At 39.7% G+C, this 22179-nt stretch overlaps 1 protein-coding gene across 5 annotated transcripts in view; it reads right to left on the reverse strand.

The window, feature by feature from the left end:
* Positions 1–22179, reverse strand: part of DIAPH2 (diaphanous related formin 2) — a 936081-nt gene that overhangs the window by 479203 nt on the left and 434699 nt on the right. For all 5 annotated transcript variants that reach the window (XM_059679396.1, XM_059679395.1, XM_059679394.1 and 2 more), the window contains one exon: positions 13487–13588. In XM_059679396.1, coding sequence (XP_059535379.1) covers positions 13487–13588 — 102 coding nt within the window. The remainder of the gene's footprint in view (positions 1–13486; positions 13589–22179) is intronic.

Consider the following 22179-nt stretch of genomic DNA (forward strand, 5'->3'; position numbering starts at 1 on the left):
CGTTCCCAGTTAGGTTTTAATTATTTGTGTCATAGTACTGGTACATATTCTCTATTCCCTTTGGTATAGCTGCTATGATAATAACTTCTTTTAGTCTTTAACTACCTATAACTCCAAGTCATTTAATGAGTTTTCACTCACAAATAAATTCTGGGAGAGAGGTGAGGGAAAAGTAGATGCACATGAACATACACATGCACACACACAATGAAAGTAAATTATTAACAATCCTAATTATATTTATTTTCTGCACATGTAGCTTAGTTTCTTGAATATAAATTCCTGGCCACAGTTTAGGCACTAAGATATCTGTAGCTAACAGGAAAAAAATGTGCAACCTTAAACCACAAAGTACCCTTCAAAAGCATCAAATGAGCTGTTGAATAGGCCACATCTGCTCTAATATGGAAGCAAGGCATAGTCCATCATTTTTCTTCTTTGAAATAAACTTGCCCATTAACCATGGTGTCTGCCTCACCAAAGATTAACCTTTGCCTTCTACCAATCCCCCTATATGCTTTCATGATTTTATAGAAAAACTAGAGGGCCAGTGCACAAAATTCATGCACTGGGGGTCCCTCAGCCTGGCCTGCACCCTTTCGCATCCCAGGACCCCTCAGAGGATGTCCACCTGCCAGCTTAGAGACAGTCAGACATCCCTCTCTCAGTCTGGGGCTCTCCGAATATGGGACCCCTCACTCCTTACCACCCACCTGCAGCAGAGGTGAGAGAGGCTCCTGCCACTGCCACTGTGATCGCCAGCCATAAGCCTGACTTCTGGCTAAGCAGTGCTCCCTGTGTGAGAACACACTGACCACCAGGGGGCAGCTCCTACATTGAACATCTGCCCCCTGGTGGTCAGTGCTTGTCATAGCGACCAGTCATTCCATAGGTCGTTCTGCCATTCGGTTGATTTGTATATTAGGGTTTTATTATATAGGACTAGAGGCCCGGTGCACAAAAATTTGTGCACTCCGCGGGGAGGGGGTCCCTAAGCCCAGCCTGTGCCCTCTTGCAGTCTGGGACCCCTCGGGAAATAATGACATGCTGGCTTAGGCCTGCTCCCGGGTGGCAGAGGGCAGGCCCAATCCTTAGGTGCAGCCCCTGGTCGGGCTCAGAGCAGGGCTGATTGGGGAGTTGGGGCGCCGCCCCCTGTCATGCACAGAGCAGGGCGGATTGGGAGGTTGTGATGCCACCCTCAGTCACACTCAGGGTAGGGCCGATTGGGGGGTTGGAGCATCACCCCCTGTCACGCTCAAGGCAGGGTCAATGGGGAGGTTGCGGTGCCACCCCCTGTCACGCACAGAGCAGGGTCAATCAGGGGGTTAGGGCGCTGCCCCCTGTCACTCACAGAGCAGGGCCCATCAGGGGGGTTGGGGTTCCGTACCCTGTCACACACAGAGCAGGGTCAATCAGGGGGTTGGGGAGCTCCCCCCTGTCACTCACAGAGTAGGGCCAATAGGGGAGTTGGGGCACCACCCCATGTCACACACAGAGCAGGGCGGATCAGGGGGTTGGGGCACCGCCCTCTATCACCCACAGAGCAGGGCCGATCAGGGGTTTGGGGCGCCGCCACTGTCACACTCAGGGCAGGGCCAATGGGGAGGTTATGGCTCTACCCCGTCACACACACAGCAGGGCCCGTGGGGGGGGGGGTTGGGGTGCCGCACCAGCACACACAGAGCAGGGCCGATCAGGCAGTTGTGGCCCCACCCCCTGTCACACACAGAGCCGCAGGGCAATCAGGGGGTTTGGGCGCTTCCCCCTGTCATGCTGATCCTGGTGCCAGGAGGCCTCGTGGATCCGCTGATCCTGGTGCTGGGAGGCATATTACCCTTTTACTATATAGGATAGAGGCCTGGTGCATGGGTGGGGGCCAGCTGGTTTGCCCTGAAGAGTGTCCTGGATCAGGGTGGGAGTCCCCACTGGGGTGCCTGGCCAGCCTGGATGTGGGGATGATGGCTGTTTGTAGCTGGTCGGTCACACACCCTTCAGGGTGGGGGTCCCCACTGGGGTGCCTGGCAAGCCTGGGTGAGGGGATGATTGCTGTTTGCAGCTGGTCACACATCCTTCAGGGTGGGGGTCCCCACTGGGGTGTCTGGCCAGTCTGGGTGAGGGGTGAGGGCTATTTTCAGGCTGGCGGGTGACTGAAGCTCCCAACTGCTCCTTTTTTTCTTTTTCTTTTTATTCTGGGCCAGCTTTAGCTCTGGCTCCAGCTCTGAGGCCTCTGCTGGGGAAAGCAGGTATCTGGTTTGTTTGTGTTCTATAATTGAAACACTGTATGAACTCCTGCTCTGAGATCCCGGCTCACTGAAAGCAGGTTTCTGGGGTTTTGTTTAGCTTCTATATTTGTTACAATGTTTCAAACTGCAGGCTCAGAGGCAGGCAGGGCAGGCGGGGAACGTTGGTTTCCTCCGTCACTGAAGCAAGCAAGCCTCATGTTAGTTTCAAGCTGCCTGGCTGCCGGCAGCCATCTTGGCTGGCAGTTAATTTGCATATCGTCCTGATTAGCCAATGGGAAGGGTAGCGGACGTACGCTAATTACCATGTTTCTCTTTTATTAGATAGGATGTATCAAAGTATGCTGGGAATATCTGCCTATTACTACACTGATATAGGTCTTATCACTTATCACTAGCCTTTTTATATGATCAAGGTAATATTAATAAATCATCACACTGTTTCTTTAGTGCTCAGATGTTGGGTATAAGACATACCATCTTCTCAAAAAAGGTTCCAATAAAGCCTAAAACTCATAATCCAGTCACTTGAAAACTGCAGCTAGTGATAAAACCAGCAGATGGCTCTAGGTGGGTAAACTGAAATTAAGTGCTAAAGATGTTCACTGAAGGAATAGAAAATTTTAAGCTCTTATGACTACAATGTTTAATGAAGGTTTCACAGTAGAGGAATGCAAATGGATAATAAACAAATAAGAGAAAGAGAGAGTGAGAGAGTGTGAGAGAGAGAGAGAGAGAGAGAGAGAGAGAGAGAGAGAGAGAGAGAACGAACAAACTGGGACCAAAAGGAAGATGTAGAAAGAATAGTTGTGAGAAAGGTTTATGATAGGGTAAGGATATATGAGGCATAAGACTGGTGGCAGAATTTAGACAAAAGTACCTGAAGAGCCCATGTAAAGGCCACAAAATGAGAAGATAACCACATAAAAGTCTATGTCTCCATATGAAGTGTAAATCTCCTTATGCATGTTTCTATGGGAATTTCCCTAAATTTTTCCATGTTTTTTTTCTGCCTGTACTTAGGCCTCTACCACTGCCTCCAAATTCCTCTATATTTTTCCTTTCCTTTCACTGGTAACTGACCATAATTAGCACAGAAGTATGTTTTGTATCATTTTAGATATTTAGGGAGTAGTTTTTCAGTGTCCCTCATGGTTAAAAAAGTCAGAGCTACTTTTCCCATGTGCTAGTCAGCATGTACCTACCTGCCCTTCTGGCCATGCTTTATAGGGCTGTTGGGACCCAGCTCACCAGGAGGGCCTTGGTCCCTAATCAACAAGGAATTTAAACCTGAGGCTGACGTAGATTTTTAGTCTTACTTCAGTTCTAATACCACTTGTCTTCATTCATATTTTTGTTGTTGTTAATCCTCACCCAAGGATAATTTTTCCATTGATTTCCAGAGAGAGAGGAAGGGAGAGAGAGGTAGGGAGAGGTAGGGAGAGAGAGAGAGAAGAGTAGGAAAGGGAAGGGAAGGAAAGGGAAGAGGAGAGGGGAGGGGAGAGGAGGAGACAGGAGAGGAGGGGAGGAGAGAGAAGAGGAGAGGAGAAACATTAATGTGAGAGAGACACATCGATTGGTTGCCTCATGCACACACCCTGACTGGGGCCGGGGATTGAACCTGCAACCCACACACATGCCCTTGACCAGGAATAGAACCCATGAACCTTCAATGCAAGGGCCAATACTCTAACCACTCAGAACACCAGCCAGGGCTTCTTCCATACTTCCATCCATTCAGAGCTTTGTATTTCAATCCTTGGCCTAACAAACCCAAAGAGCATGGATATGATCCATTTCAAACTGAAATAATATGACCAAAAATGGACTTTAATAATAATAGTACCAACAATAATAACAGTGATTGACATTTATTGAGTACTTTGTGCAAGATGCTTTTTTACATAGTATTTTATTATATACCAGAGGCCCGGTGCATGAATTCGTGCACAGGTTGGGTCCCCTGGCCTGGCTGGCGATGGGAGCTGATTGGGGCTGCTGGACGTTGGCCAGGGGGAGGGGCTGTGGGAGGTTCTGATTGGGGCCATCGTGGCTGGCTGTCCAAGGGGAGGGGCCACGGGAGGTCAGCCAACAGCGGGAGGTTAGCTATGGGCGCACACAGACCACCAGGGGGCAGCTCCTGCATTGAACATCTGCCCCCTAGTGGTCAGTGCGCATCATAGCAAGCAGTCGACTGGTCGTTTGGTTGCTTAGGCTTTTCTATAAATAGATATGTCATATATATGTTATATATGTTATATATATGTTATGCATACTCTCTATATATGTAGTTACTTGATTCTGAAAACAACACTAGGAAAAGATGATTAGCATTAGCTTCATTCTAAAGATGAGGAAAATAAGGCACAGAAATACTAAGTTACTTGCAGAATGTCAAATCACATGCTGAGGAGCACGAGAATTGAACAGAGGCAGTTAAGCCACAGAACCCAGACTCTCAACCACTACACCACACTGCCTCCTAAGCCATATTGGGAACAGTATGTATGAGCAGATGGAACAGAGATTAGAGGCAGAGACACTATTAGTAAGTATTCAAAATGGCTGGAGAAATAAATAAGGAATGCGTGTTTTCAGGCTTGGTGAAGAACAGCGCTCATTACATATTGAATTCACTGCAAATATTGTGCTCTGCTCCCTTTAGGCAGTTGAAAAATATACTTTCTATTAGAAATGTTATCACTGAAACTGTGTTATTATAATATCAAGACCCTATGAAGGAGGTGAAACTATGTTGGGTGCATCTCTTAACAGAAGCAACAAATCAGCACACACTGATGGTACTAATAGAATTTGATACAATCATAAGTGTGAATTTTTATGAACAGTCACTGATAGACAACAGTTGAATCTCCATTAAAGGATTTAGGTGTGTAAGGAAATGTCTTGGATAACTAAGGTTAGAAATCATAGAAAGCACTGAGCAACATCCCCAGCCACCGATACAATTATTAAAAGGCTCATGTCTCATAAAAGCACTTGAGTGAGCCTAAGTGATATAAGTAAATAAAACAAAAAACTCAGCTGAAATGTATGTTTGTTTTTAGTTGTGGTCCCTCACAGCATTGCTTTGTTTTATAATTCATCCCTTGAAGTGCTGAGGGATGCTGACCATGGTGTTGCATTATGTAGGGATTTATTTGGGTTATGAGGTACTTGTCTATCAAATCACATCAAGCAGCTATCATTTCTTCATCTGATCTTCACTATATTAAAAAAAAAGTGCATTGACAGCTTTAGTGAGAGCCGCTACAAGTGGGTTATTTCCCCAAAGAGTTGGACACAGTTTTGTTTATATATAATTTGAATTTTATACACTTCACTACCTATACAGCTGCTGAATATTGATCTACTGCCAAACGACCAAAAGAATCCAGAGAGAAAGTAAAGAGGCACCAAGTATAAAAGTCATGTGTGAGGGGGGAGGAGATGGCTACAAGCCACTCCTGCAGTCATGTGTCACTTATGTTTAAGGTTATTTCTGTTATTGCTTTTACATTGCTAAGAGACATACCTCAACTGCCGTCATATCTGAGCCTAACTGATCTTCTAGCCTCTTCAAAATATAACGTTAAGACTTCATTAGAATTGACAGATATATTTGTAGCAAATATACATTTGTTACATGTGTTTTTCCCAAATAGTTAAATATTAGACCCACTGCACATTGAATATACAAAATAATTTTGTACCAGTGACTATAATAAAGGTGATGAAAATGAAGTCACATAGATGGGTGGACTTAAGTTATACAGCAGGCAGAACTGCCTATAAAAGTTGTGAGATCCATACTCAATGACGGAGCAAAATTCTTCCTGTTAGTACGGAAATAAAGCAGAGGCATCTGTGATTAAAGCAGGGACATCTGTGATTCTCTGCTCAATAATTTTCTTACCCTCTTTTAATAAGACCTCCTCGAAGGTAGGATTTCTTCTACTCTTTGCTGCACTTCCTGCAGTACACCTAGCACCTGGCCTGGACAAAATAATTAATACTAACATGCCTGCTCTCTGGAGTCAACAGCAAATGTCTGTGTATTACATGTCAAGTGAGATAAGGGCAATAGTTAATCTGTAAAATGAGGCTTTAGAAAAATAGAGTGTTGAAAACTGACTCTATACCAGAAAAATAATGATGTGCTGATAAAGAATATTTTCCCCAAAGATAGTGATATGTGGAAATTATGCATCAACAAACATCTACTTGCCTGATCTGGAACAGAACACAGTAACAATGTCTATCCCAAAAGACACTGTAAACTCAGAAAAATCATATTAAGAATTTGAGCAAAAACTTTCAAAACATCCTTCTGAAAACAGCTGTTTGAGGCCAAGAACGACCATGCACACATCTACTGTGCTGCTACGCTGTCATATTAGGGGTTACTGCCATAGGGAGGAAGGGGTTAATATTTGATTTTTTTTTCAATTTAATGAAATGCAATCAATAGCAAAACTGATTGACATCCATAGACTTAATATGAATATTCAGTTTTCAGATGTTTTTTAACTTTATTTTTATTGCAAAAGCTGATGGAAATAAGCTAATCCTGTCACAAATGGATTATTATGAGAAATTAATGACATGAACAAGAATATAAATGCATGGATTTGAGAATGAATCATGGCGAGTTTTCTTCGCCTGATCTCAAAGTTATTAAACCAGCTTTTTCTCAGATAAAATGAATGCACATCTAGAAGTAAGAGCAAGCATTCACATTGACAGAAAGAATGAAAATAGAAACAATCAAGGCATTACATATCAAAATGCTGAACACTCTGAATGAATGCAGATAAAATAAAGAAAAACGTGATTTTCCCAATGAATATGCAAACCTGAATAATGATTTAATATTAGTGGAACAGAGGAGCTACAATTTTCCATCCAAAATAATTGCCTTTGATGATATGCAGGAGGAAAAGAAAGCTTTTAAGAATTTCCTTTTCACCTGGTTAAGCTATCTTGAATAGAGCTCATAAGCTCTTATGGGGCTTAAAAAAATTAAAAAGCACAGAGACTTTATAGTTGCACTTCCATCTATAGGAACAAATCCACTCATCCTTCTTCATGTAGTTGTGTGGAAAGAGAAAAAAAGAAAATGAAGTGCACTGTCAGCAATATCACATAATCTGTGCTTTTATGCACAAGGCTATCTTAACATCTTTTTGTTAGATTATAGCTTTACAATATTTTAATTGAAAAAATGTGGGTAATTTTGAAGTCAGAGAAACAAAATACCGATTACGAAGAGAACTAATTATTGCCTTCTTTTTCTCAGAAGATGTGTTAGTTTAATAGATACACACAGTATGGGTCTCTATCCTCAGTGCAACACAAGTGGGAATTTCCATAGCTCTGAGGTTGGAGAACAGCTGAGCCACAAACACACTGCGAAGAGTCTAAGAGCTCCTGCTGGGGGTTCTAACAGGCAGAGCTTTCAAAGATCTGTGCTTTTTCCCCCAGTAAAGGTACAGCACAATTACAGTGATGTACCAGTGGGGAGCTATGCAGTCAATCTAGCCCCCTAAAGAAAAGAATTATTGATCATAGAAGGTGTGGGAACTAGCATAGCCCTCTTACCAGGAGGTCTACCTCTAGACAGAGGAAAGGTCCCTAGGTTGTTTGTTTCTTTTTTCTTTGTCTCTTTTCTGGGGGTTTCTTTTTAACTTTATACATGTGAATACAAGAAACCCAATGATGTGGCCGCTAAGAAAATCCTAAAAAGTTTAGAGAAAGCTTAGCAGCCCTGTCCCTGTCTCAGATATGTTTATTTCTTTCAAAAAGTCAAAACCATATTCCCCCCAGTGTTACCAATTTTATTTGTTTTTGTTTGTTCGTTTGATAATGATTTTATGAATCTTGCAGGAGTAAGCTCACTTCTGGCATATTCGTAACTCATGAGATTCTGTTTTTATCACCCAGGAAAATATATAAAAATGCAAACTCTACAGGGCACTGCCAAGGGTTATATAAATAAAATCAAGAAAGAGTATTTATTGTTAGAAAATGCAAGGAAAGAAAAGTTTACAATCAAGGAGGCTGAAGGGCCACAAGGATAAGGAATTAGGCCTGAAAGGAGTCCACTTGAATTTGCCTTCATACTAATACATTCAGGAAACATTTAAGTACATATCACGTGAATAAAATTAACATGACACATGCACTTGAAGAAATTGCAATCTAGTAGGGGTTTATAGACATTAAATTAAAAAACCTTGCAAATAAACATTTAATTAAAAACCATAATTTCTAGAAAGGAAAAGAAAGCCCGTGCTGTGAGAGAATTTAATAGGGAGGCCTAATTTTGATTGATAGGCAAATGAAGGTGTCACCTGGAGAATGAGATTTAAGCTGAGACTCCCTCGAAGAATAAGCAGGAGAGAGGCAGGCAGGGAGTGGGAGTATCAGGGAGCAGCATGCATAACCGGGCCAGAGGCAGGAAAGAGCAGGTAAGTTTTAAAAAGTGAGAAATACAACGTGGCTGAGGCATAATGAGCAAGAAAGCGAACAGCAGGAGATAAAAGTAGGAGAGGTGGTAAGTTGGGATAAGGAGTTCATATTGTAGCCTGAGTGCCATCCAAATCACCGACGCGTTAAGCACATAAATAGTATGAAGATACAACAAAAATGCATTCTAAAAATGTCACATCGACAGCTTTGCTGAGACTGATTTGGAGAAGCGCAAAATTGCAAGCAGGAAAACAGGCTAAAAGTATATCATAATGGTTAAAGGCAATGATGATGCTGGCTTGGCCTACAGTGGTAAATTATTACACAGATAGAGAGAGAAGTGAGTGGATCTGATGAAATTAGGAGGCAATGAAGGAACTCTCATAGATCTGTTTCAGTGCATTATTTAAGGTAGAATTCTGATGCTGTTCATCGAAGGTAAGGAAGTAGAGAGTCAAAGGAGCTAAACTTTGAAAAAAAAACCTGGTGCTAGGAAATGGAGAGGGGGAAGTAGGTATCAGGGACCGTTGGGGCCAATGAAGGATTTTTATTCAAACATGTATCCAGCTATCCATTCATTCATTTTCTGGTTCTGAGTGACTGAAGAATATATATATATATTTTTTCTGGAGAGAAAAGTAGGGTGGAAACTGAAAAACTGAACAGGCAACAGAACAAGAGAACTAAAGTAGTCAGGGGATAATAATGCCCCAAGCAGAGATAAGGAAATTAGCACTTAGCAGAGAAACTCACACACATGCACAAATGACACACACAAACACCAGTACAGCACAGTGGTTAAAAGCTCTGTCTATGAAGTCAGGATTCCTAGGTTTGAATTACGAATCTACTACTTACTGTGTAACCTTGGACAAGCTTCGCAGCCTTACTTGGCCTGTTTCATCATCCATAATGTGGAGTTAATAATAGTACGAATCTCATAGGGTTGTGAGGAAGTTGTGAGATGCTATGCAAAATTTGCCTAGTGTGGTCTCTTACACTAACTCCTCAATACATTTTGTTTCTATCGCTAATAACAACAATAGTAGTCACAGTAAATAAAATATCCCTCTTTCTGAGGTTTGATAGAGAATCTATATATATTAAAGCCTAATATGCAAAGTGTCCCCTCCAGAGTTCAACCGACCTGGAGTTTGATCACTCGCTAGGACATTGTGCTGACCACCAGGGGGCGGCACAGGATGAAGGAAGGCCCCAGCTGGCAGCCGGCAGCCTGGGATGGGAAGCCCCAGCCAGCAGCCAGCATCTGCTAGGGACCCTACTTGTGTGCAAATCTCATGCACTGGGCCTCTAGTAAGTCAATAAAAGACATCATAGGTAGAGATAATATTGTAGGGAGAAGAGATATTGGAGGCTCTGAAGCCAAAGTGCATGGAAGAGATTAGGTTGCTTGTAGTAAGTGAAAAGAATGCGGAGGGGAGGGAGAAGACTTGAGGAGGGCAGGTAAGAAATGATAGAGCTGCTATAAAAAATGAAAGACCACTGAATAGAAACAAGTAAAATAACTGCTGAAATGGCAATGAGAGCCCTGCTGAGGTAAAAGCTAAAATGTCATAAAGACACCAATTCAGTGAGTGCGCCAAAGAGAACAGGGAGATATAAAGCCAGAGAGTAAGAGGTGGGATGAGAATGCTAAGGAGAGTGGGTTTTATTCTGTAAATTCTGGGGGACACTGAAGGTTTTTGATACAGATGTCGTAAAATGACTAGAGATTCTAAGAAGACTACGCTAATCGCTTTCATGGGGGAAGAGATCAAAAGCCTCTCTTCTCATTAGTGCAGATGATTCTACACATTTCCAAAGTTGTCCTAAATGTAGCTTTTTGATCAAATTGGATGGTTAAAGGGTATTTGGGTATAGCCACACAGAAGTGAATTGAATTTTGGCACAGACCAGGAGAAATATATTTTAACATAATTTTCACTTTTATAGATCTAAAATATGCTATTTTCAATCGCAAGCTTCCACTTGGGATTAATAATTGTCCTATAATTCAATTTAATAAGCATTTATCAGTTGTCTACTGTATATAAGACTTGTCCTAATCACTGCCAAGCATACATGCTTAAAAGACTGAGGCATAATATTATCTCAAATACCTTTTACAATATATAAGACTAGAGGCCCAGTGCACGAATTCATGCATGGTGGGCCAGCCGGCCGCTCCCCCAAATGGGGTGGGAGGGTCTATTGGGGATCAGCAGCCATGGGAGGTTGGCAAGCCAACCCCACTCCCGATTGGTGTAGGGGGGGCTGACCAAGGGCAGAGATGAGTGGGGGGAGGGGCCACGGGCTGATGGGGTGGTGGGGCCCATTGGGGATGGTGCTGGCCAGGGGGAGTGGCCTCAGGCAGTTGGCTTGCCAGCCCTGCCCCTGATTGGGGTGGGAGGGCCAATCTGGGTTGGGGCCGGGCAAGAGGAGGGGCTGCAGGAGGTTTGCTGCTGGTCCTCTCCCCTATTGGTGTAAGGGGGGCAATCAGGGGTGGAGCCAGCTGGAGGGAGGGGCTGTGGGCCGATCAGGGTGGTGGGGGCCTATCAGGGGCAGGGCTGGCTGGGGGAAAGGCCACGAGGGTTTGGCCCCACCCCCGATAAGGCTGGTTGGCTGGCCATAGTGGGCGTAATAGCAACTGGTCGTTACAGCATTCGGGTCACTGGCTTTTTATATATATAGATGATCTAGACTTTATTTGGCAAATACTGATTGATACTGCCTTAGAAAATTCCCATAGCACAAACTACTTTGTAATGTCCTTGATGTTTTTCCCTCCAGACATGTAGCTATGCACGGGGAGAGTAAATAACAGGACCAGGTGACTTCGTGTACACAGCGCAATGATTATTTGGGTAAGGTGCATAAACAAGAAATCTCTTCCATTTTCTATTTTGCTTTAAGTTCAGAAGGTATATTGCTTTTTATGTCCCCAAACTTCATTTTAGCAGTGTGGTACCAAGGATATGCCTCTTGAAGGACTTGCTTGGAAAACTAATACATCTTCCAAGATAAACTACATTCCGAAAAAAAATGGCTTCAGAGAAATTGTGTGGTGTACCTACTGTAAAACTCATCACCATCTGACACAGCTGAATTCTCAGATGGTACACAGCCTAGCTTCAATTACAATAAGAATTCAAGCAGCTTAGGTTTTAAGTATGAACTTTGGTCTAGAAAACTTCAGTATTTAATACTGCACTAAAGTGCTGCTATTTAATAAATAATATTTAGCCAGGTCAGATTAATTTACCTAAATCAAAAAGGAGAGAAATATCTTCCTCAGGCACATTTACATGCTCTATCCCATCCCAAATATAGAGTCCTGATTTGCTTTCCAAAGATTTGAAAGAATCCTCCTAGATCAGTGTATGCAATACCATATCTGAGAATTAATAAACTCTAAATAAGGGCAAGCAGTTAATGCACATGTTCAAAAGAAACATTCTCTGTCCCATCTATCACATTGAGACTTTAAACAGGATTTTTAAATTGCAAAGTACCAAATCGGATCAATTCAGATATATGACTATTAAAAGGGTTATAAAATATTTTGGATGAAGCTGACACTGTGTTGGGCTATTAGATCTGATGGTAATTTGAAGTCTTCGCAGGCAGATGGAAACTGTTCAGGGAGCAGGGGAAAGCTGGCAGCTGTACTAGAACTGCTTAATCCTATAGCCAACAAACTTGTATTGTGCATCTAAATCAAAAACAGCTCTTCCTCTGAGAAATTAAATAAATCATTATGCCCTCTTTCCTACCTTTTTTTGGTGGCAATTATTTGAATAGCATATTTGGGGAGTACTTAAAACATATAACTGTATTCTTTAATACATAATGTATACCTATCCATCATTTGTAGCCCTTAAAATAAAGAAGGGATAAGTAAACATAACACATTTCAATAGTGATTTAACCTCACTAAAGCATGATGTGTATTTAGGAGATTCTTTTTCCACTTGAAACAGTGTATTTAAAACCTTTAGTGAATTAATGACACTCTATAGGAAATCTAAAAATTCTTGTGCTTTTTCTGACATAATATATACCACCACAAAAAAGTCCAGAATGTTGTTAACTATGTAATTAGTACCCTTTTTATTAGCCTAAATTTGGGGGGGGGGGTTTTGCAAAATTCTATCATTAAGATCCAAATAGAAAAAAAAATCCAATATAATTATACATATACTATTTTTCATATACTAATTAAATAGCAGAACTGGTATGGAGTAGTTCCTATGAGATATTTTGAAATATTTTATAAGATATAAATATTAATTCCTGTCCAGTGTGGCTCAGTTGGTTGGAGCATTGTCCCATAGACAAATGGTTGCAGGTTTGATTCCCAGTCAGGGCACATAACCAGGCTGTGGGTCGGATCCCCGGTTGGGTTGCTTGGGTTCCGTATAGGAGGCAATTGATCTGTGTTTTTCTATCACATCTACATTTCTCTCTCTCATTCTCTTCCTTCTTCTCTCTAGAAACAATTAAAATAATTAAATGTTTAAAGAAAATAAATATTAATTTCTTTATTTTTCAATGCCATGACAAATAACAAATAAGGAGGGTTGTTTGTTTGGGGGTTTTTTGGTTGTTTTTTTTTTGTTTGTTTGTTTGGTTTTTTTGCCTGATAGCCAATATTATATTAATTATGTAGCTATATAGTAAAACAAAAGTCCACAACTGAACTGTCTTTCTTTTCAATCTTTCTGATAAGTGTTACCTCCAAGTTGAGTTTGTGAGCCCTTGTGCTAGATACGTACCACAGCTCCAAATTGTTCAGGCTCACAAAGGTCATCATACTCATTCTTCAGCTGCGCTAATTCATTGAGAACCTTCTGCTCTGGAAGATATTTAACAAGGTTCTAAAAAAATAAAAGTATAAATGTTTAGTATTTTATTAGAATTATTAAACATGCACTAACAACTGAAAAAGTGATAAAATAGAATAGATACATTTTTGATTGTGGTTCTGTTATAGTACCAGTTTCCACCCCTCTTCCTAAAATAACTTAACAAAAAAACAACAACTATAATTTAATGTGAATATATATAGTTACTATGCACTAAATATAAAAGTTAAATAAAAAGATCATATAACAATAAATGACATCACATAGCATTAAACTGAGCAACTTTCGGGGTCTTAAATCTATAACATGATTTTTAAGCTTTATTTTCTATCATAATAATTAACAAAAATACTATGAAGACATTAAATCATGTGCAAAAACAATAATAAACCAAGTGCACTCTTCATAACTGGCAAAATTTGGAATCACTTTCAGTCTTATAAACCCACAGTAAACCTGTAAAAATAATCTCCCATTATTCACAATTCTATATTTAAATACATAATGCATTCCACTTTAATGAAGACTCAATCAAAGTGATGAAGTCTGATGCATGCTAAAGTCTGACTCATAAGAGACTCACAATTGATTAATTCTTGTCAACCTGGTTTATTTTGGACTTTGGTACAATTCTAATTATTATTGCATTAGCCTGCAACCAACCTATTGGGAACTTGTGTGGGATTTCCAAAGACATATGAAAAGGAAAAAAGTAAGAAACAAAGAATTAAGAAGGTAAGGATTGACACAGATTGGCAGAGAAGGAAGTTCCAGGGATTCGTCCTTCAGCAACGCCACCACTGAGCTAGAAAGAGTGATTTAAATAAACTATTTCAGAACTCTGGCACCTGAGTGAATATTTACAACAAGGTAAGTGTTTCATGAAGAAAGTCACTGCTGTTCTCTGTTACGAGAATGACATGTACAAAACAGGTACCATTTTCCATTCCTCAGCATCACTGTGAGGATAGTTCCTGTAGGAGCTGGCTGATGCCAGGGTAGGCAGGAGGGCTTCGTTCTCTAAAATTTGAAGCTATACATTTTGGTTGGCTTGGCAATTCCCTGAAGGAACAGTGAAAATGTTTGCCTTGGTTTCTACCGTTTTGGGTTGCAGCAGCTTTCACTACTGGCATCAATCAGAAGATCTGAATAGACAGAAACAATTCCGCTGCAATTTGGAATCAGATCACTGGCTGACACCAGTGATAATAAAACCCAAACTTCAGTGACCACACACAAGGAAAGTACACTTTGCAAAAAGTGTTTAGAAAAGTCACAAATGTCTATAGACCTTAGCAAATAAAAATAAGCTGTCTGTAAGGAGTGAAAGAATCAGATTTCCAGGTTATAATAGACTCAAATCAAATGCCAGTTCTGAACAACAACAAAAATTACAAAGTATGCAAAACAAAACCAAAAAACAACCAGAAAAGAATTGCCTATGCTCAGGAAAAAAGAATTTGACAGAAACTCCCCCTGAAGAAGCTCAGACTTTGGAGTTACTAGTCAAAAAGTTTAAATCAACTGTCTTAAATCGAATATACTCAATGCGCTAAAAGAAACTATGCACAAATAATTAAAGAAATCAGGAAAATAATGTGTGAATGGAATGAGAATATCAATAAAGACAGAAGTTATAAAAAGAAATCAAACAAATTCTGGAGGTGACAAATACAGTAACTGAAATGAAAAATTAACTTAAGGGATTCAACAGCAGATTGGAGCATACAGAAGAAAGGATTAGTGATGTGAAGATAAGGAAATTAAAAAGATCCAGTTTGAGGAGCAGAAAGAAAAAAGAATAAAGAAAAATAAACAGAGCCTGAGGGATGGGTGGGATACCATCAAGCATACGAATATGTGCATCACAGGATTCCCAGGAAAAAAGGAAACGGACAGAAAAAAATATCCCCAAATCTGATGAAACATTAAATATACACATCCAAGAAGCTCATCAACTATAAGCAGAATATCCAACAGGTTCACACTAGATGCTTTCTAATCAAGTGGTCAGAAATAAAGAAAAATAATTTTTAAAGCAGTAAGAGGGAAATAAATTGTTACATTCAAGGGATTGCCAATAAAATTAATATCTAATTTGGTCCATGGGAGCCGAAACGTAGGGGAACAACGTATTTGAAGTCCTAAAATAAAAAAAAATTAAAACTTCCAACCAAGAATTCCATATCCAGAAAATACACTGTCCTTCAAAAATAAAGGAGAAACTACAACAATCCCAAATTAACAAAATAAAACTTAAAACAGATAATTTATTGTTAGTAATTCTGTCCTGCAAGAAATACTAAAGGAGGCCCTATAAGCAGAAATGAAAGAACACTAAACAACAAATCAAAGACATAAAAAGAAATAAAAAGTGATTATAAAGGTAACTACATAGGTAAATATAAAATCCAATGTTATTGTACTTTCGATTTATAACTCCTGTACTTCTTTCTGTATAATTTAGAAATCAAATGCATAAAATAATAATTATAAATCTATGTTGATGAGCATGCAATGTACAAAGATTTAATATATTAAAACAATAGTACAAAGGGGAGGGGGCATAAATATATAAGACCAGAGTGTTTACATATTGGTGGTTTCTCGGAAATCAAACAGAATTACTTACTTTTCAACACTCAAGATTAAAAAAAACAAACTAGCGATTACTATACGACCAAACAATTCCATCCTTAGGTATATACCAAAAAGAACTGAAAACAGTTGCTGTGGGTCTCAAACAGATACTTGTACACAAATGTTCACATCATCATTATTCAATAGCCAGAATAATAGGTTTGTCTACCGACATATAAATTAATCAAATGTGGTATATATCCAAAGAGATATTATCCGGCCAAAAATGAAGTTTTGATACATGCCAAAGCATGCATGAACCAAGGATGATAGAAACAAAAGGACAAATATTGCATGATTCCACATACATATGGTATCTAAAAGAGACAAATTCTTAGAGTAGAATAGAGGTTACAAGGGCCTGGGGACAGAGGGAAATTGGGAGTAACTGCTGAACAAGTATATTGTTTCTGTTTGGGGTGATGAAAAGGTCTGGAAATAGTGATGATGGTTGAACAACAATGTAAATATACTTAATGTGAAAAATGAGTAAATGGTAAATTTTATGTTATAGATTTTTCCACATTAAAAAAAAAATGAATAGGCAGCATATACCATGAGTCCCGGGGGAAACAACGGTATCATGTTCTACTCTAAGTGCTTTTTTGTTCTCTCCATTTATCCCTTATGTCCTCCCACTCAATGTTGCATTTCCATTAAGCTCTAGCCCAGTGGTTCTCAACGTTGGCTGCACATTAGAATCACCTGAGAATCTTTGTAAAATCCTGATTTCTGGACCTCATTCTCCGGAAATTCTGTTTCTTTGTTACTAATGTTGTGGCCCCACCCCATCACAAAGAAACAGAATTTCTGGAGGATGAGGCCCAGAAATCAGGATTTTAAATAGATTCCCAGGTGATTCTAATGTGCAGCCAAGGCTGAGAACCACTGCTCTAGACCTTCAATGCACCCATTCTGTAACTAATGAGACTAAAGATTTAAAATATCATGTCCTCTGACTTAAAAGAAATACTGATATTGATATAATAACGCATATATAATCCAAGAAAATTAAGAACATCTATTATTTTGTATCACTAATATCATTATCTTGCATAGAATAAAACTTTATTTCCATCTTTACAGAATATTTTTGATACAGGTAAATATACATGTAAATTATTCACTTATTTTGTAAAATTGTTCTCTTTTAATGTTTTTTTTTTCCCCTGAAGTATGTTATTAAGAAAAACAAAGAATCAGTTTGGCAACTTGCCTAATTTGTACTACTGGTTAACTTAACTTAGGAAGATGAGGAACATTATTTAAAATTACAAACAATCATCAATTCTGTATACTTTAAATGTTCCATTTCAATTTTAAGTTTTAACTGTATCATAGAATGAATCAAGCTGAAAATAAAATTTTAGCTCAGAATGTGAAATTTGTTACTTTGTTTCTCTTCTAGCTATAGGAAACCTGTTGACTCATCTTCCGGATGTAAGCTCCACTGTAGATAACATCTTTTCTTTCTCTGTTCAGTTCTATGAAATATTTAATGCATTTAGTGGGCTTAGATGTATTGTGATTCTGGATACTATTTTGTGACTGAGTCACAAGCTTATATAACTGCCAGTGCTTAGAAGGTTCTACAGTAGGGCCTTGACTTAGGAGTTTAATTCGTTCCGTGATGGAGCTCGTAACTCAAATTACTTGTATGTCAAATCAATTGTGAATGAGTGAGACACGTGATGCTGGGCTGATGTGTCGTTCACTGTGATGTTCGCTGCGCCAACTAGCGGTGGGATATCTGAAGCTGGCTCATAACCCGAATTTTAGCTCGCAACTCAAAGCAAAAAATCGGCCGAGAGACCACTGGTATCTCAAAAAACTCATTAGTCGGGACACTCGGAAGTCAAAGCCACACTGTATTTGCAAATAGGATTGGAAAGAAACTCATTATCTCACAGGTGTAACAGACACCAACTACTATTACACTACTTAGTGCTTAGTGAGTCAGCTACCATCTTACAAGTGGCATCATAGCCAATGCTTAAATATACCTAATGTTTACATACAGACTAGATTTTATAGACAAAGATGTTGTATAAGATTGGACATTAACATGTTTTCATGCCCATACATTCCTGAATAGAAGAGGAAGGTTAAGAAGACACGGAGCCCTGGCCGGGTGCTCAGTGGTTAGAGCATCAGCCATCGGACTGAAGGTTCATGGGTTCAATTCCTAGTAAAGGGCGCATACCTGGGTTGCAGGTTCAATCTCTGGTTCTGCCCTAGTCAGGGCACTTGCAGGAGGCAATCAATCAATACGTCTTTCTCACATGATGTTTCCCCCACCTTCCTCTCTCCCCCTCCCTCCCTTCCACTCTCTCTAAAAGTCAATGGAAAAAATATCCTCAGGTGAGGATTAAAAAGAAGACAATATAGAGAGAGACATAGTGCTACACATTTCCCTCTACTCTCCTTCAGCTACTAATCAAAAGCATGTCAAGAGAGAAAATGAAAAAATGTAGATGTTCAAGGCGCAGGTTGAGACTAATGTGGACAGTCTGAGGAATCAGGGGGAAGTGTATTTGTACAGGGGACTAAGGGACTTCCTAGGAGAGAAACCGCCTGCCTAAGGGAAGGGCAGTGTGGATCAGAGGATCAGCATGGGGACAGTAAAAAGGCCTGCATTCTGAAAAGGACTGTGTGTTTCTGAGTGCAGCAAATCTATTTCATGGATGCGTCTCCAGGCCTGGTCTATCCACACAGTCGTATGTCTGGGTGCTGTGGATCTTCTGGGTGCTTTGGTATCTTCTAATCAAATGTGCTTAAAAAGGAGAAGATGGGAGAAACACGTTTCTACACTTTGCCACAGAACACCCCACACCTGTAGCACCTAGACTCTAGGTCCTAGAGCAGCCGTGGGCAAACTACGGCCCGCGGGCCAGATCCAGCCCGTTTGAAATGAATACAACTAAAAAAAAAAAAAAAAAAAGACCGTACCCTTTTATGTAATGATGTTTACTTTGAATTTATATTAGTTCACACAAACACTCCATCCATGCTTTTGTTCCGGCCCTCCGGTCCAGTTTAAGAACCCATTGTGGCCCTCGAGTCAAAAAGTTTGCCCACCCCTGTCCTAGAGGGATGCAGTACACACCAGCTGTGCCGAATAAGAAACTCTTCCCCTCTCTCCACACTAGCTCCAGCAGAGGGTTCAAAATAGAAGATGAGGGAAATCACCCCACAGCTACTACATGGAAGCTGACACAAATCGTGGAATGTGTAAGTTATTCCCTGACACATCTAGAAACATCTACTGTAGGGGCTTTGAAAATAGTTAAGGTCCTGCAAGAGCAAGAAAAATAGAGGTGAACTGATGTGAACTGGACTTTATTTCTTTAAAATACTTTTTTATTAATTTTTTTTGAGAGACAGAGAAGAGCGGAGAGGGGGAGAGTAACATCAATAAGAGAGAAACATCAATTGCCTGCCTCATGCATGCCCCCTACTGGGGACTGAGCTCACAACCTGGGCATATGCCCTGACGTGGAATCGAACCAGCGACCTCTCAGTGCATGCGACAATGCTCAACCAACTGAGCCACACCAGCCAGGACAGGACTCTGAACTTCAAAAATTTTAAATAGCTTTTAACTTTAGGTACCTTACTGATATTATCACTACATATATACATATATTCCCTAAATAAATAGCAAAGATGAGTCCACATACCCTCTACAATGTAAGGGAAAAGCTGTTCCTAAGAGCACAAGCTAGAAATTATAATTTTTGAAATACAATTTAGATTCTAACAGAGTTAATAGGCAAATATTCCCTTCCATTTCTCCCTCCCACTACTACTGGTTACTACTGAGCAGTTTCTTTCAAATATTTCAAGATTTGTGTTTGAAAGATCAATCTTGGGTCAGTATGAAAGTTTCATCCTTGAAAATGTCAATGAGCTGAAATTCACGAAGAAAACAACAAAGGGGAAAGAAGTAACTATGTCACCAAATGAGCAGATTTTTCTTCACCTTTTATGCATCACAAATTCACTTTCTGATAACTGTCACTGTTATCTAAAGAATTTCTCCTAACAGACCATGGGCTTTTAACTATTTTTTACATTTCTTCAATTACTCTATAACACTTCCAAAACTTTATTTCCTTTAAATGTTAATTGCATAGTTAAAGGTTAGTTAAGTGAAGGTATTGAACCATAATGCCCTTTCCTTCTTGCCAAAACATAACCTTTCTTTTTTATCTTATATCTCATTAAGTCTTTTTAGTAGTAGGAGAGCAGAGTTAGGCTCACTATGATTAAGTCTATCATCTCCCACATATATGAATTGGGGCCAATATTTCTTTTAAAAATTTATTATTTAGTAAAATCTTTAAAAATATATTATAGCACATATACCAAATTTTATATATGATACATAAACAGAAATATAAAACAGTATGATTTTTATTTATGTTGACAAGTATTTTATTTTTCTAAAAATCCAGATAAGAAATCTTTCCCCAAAGTCTTGGCAAAAATCCCTGTGAACTTAACATAACCTCCCCCATTTAACCTGGTCAAAAAACTCAACCCCTTAACTACTGTTATTCAACACTTCCTTAAGGCATATTTCTTAAATTAAGTATATTTAATTTTCTGATATCACATTCATGTGCTCTTGTTTTTTTGCTTCGAGTTTAATTGTAAAAACTTTGATGCCAGGCCTGGTTCTATACTTTTTTGTGTGTTTCATCTACTCAGCTAATATATACTGGCTGCCAACTACGTGATTATCACCCCGTTAAGCACTGGAGAACCTGCCCTCACACAGATGATAGGTTAAAAGGGCCATGTATGCACCTGCTGACACTGTGAAACCAAAGTCAACATGTGACTGAAAGTAATTTGTGTTGCAGTTTATCCAAATTGTATTTCTTGTAAGGTGGTCATGCTACAATTCTCTCCTTTTGGTTAGAAACTCCTAACATTTTTGTAACTCCTAAAAGAGACTCCATGAGCCCCTAGGAGTATGTTAAAATGCTGCTTGGCTAGACAAAAATATCAGGGGGGGGGATTTTCTAGGCCTCTTCAGAGAGCCACTCCTTTCAAAAAAAAGATTAATTGACAGGAATACACACAAGCCCTGCCTGGGTAGCTAAGTTGCTTAGAGTGTTGTTCTGATACACTGTTATGCATTCCATACCCAGTCAGGGCACATATAAGGATCAATAAATAAGTGGAACAACAAGTCGATGTTCTCTCTCTCTCTCTCTCTCTCTCTCTCTCTCTCTCTCTCTCTCTCTCTCTCTCATCTAAAATAAATAAATATGAAAAAACAAGCATTGAAAACCTGGATGAGAAAAATCAACTTGGAATATAACAATTGTGTGTTGCAAAGAGGCTGCCTTTTAGAAAGCCTTCCTACCTATTTAATCTTCAACTTGGCCCAGGTTAAAAAAAAACCACAACACTTTTCCTAAAGAAATTATACTACATTCTGAGTCTTAACATTAACTCAGTTCCCTAGTGGGTTCATCGACTCTCCAAAGATCAGTATCACCTCAATGCTAATAATGTCAAATGAACAGCTCCAGCCCTCACCACTCTTACCCACCTTCAACTTCCATATTTCTAATTGAAAGTCCCACCTAGATGTCCTATCACTAACTCAAATCGAACAAATCTAAAGGCAAATTCATCCTCACTCTGTCTCCTCCCTCTTATCAGCTTCTCCTAATGGCCCCACTCTGCTCATAGGACTGGCATCCTATCCATTTTCTAAGCTTTCAAACTGGCAGCAATCACTCAGTCACAAGTTTGATGATTCTTTCCAGCAAAATCTATTGGGGTGAACCCTTCTTTGAAATTCTACAGCCAAAAATCTTGGTGAGGGAAATCACATGGTATCAAAACATTTCTTACTTTAAATTCAATTAAATTATTCAAAGTGTTCCAGCTCTGTAGTAGACTAATGGCAATTGCAGACATATTTACAACTTTTATAATTATGA

The sequence above is a fragment of the Myotis daubentonii genome, chromosome X (assembly GCF_963259705.1).
Source record: "Myotis daubentonii chromosome X, mMyoDau2.1, whole genome shotgun sequence".
Taxonomy (NCBI): domain Eukaryota; kingdom Metazoa; phylum Chordata; class Mammalia; order Chiroptera; family Vespertilionidae; genus Myotis; species Myotis daubentonii.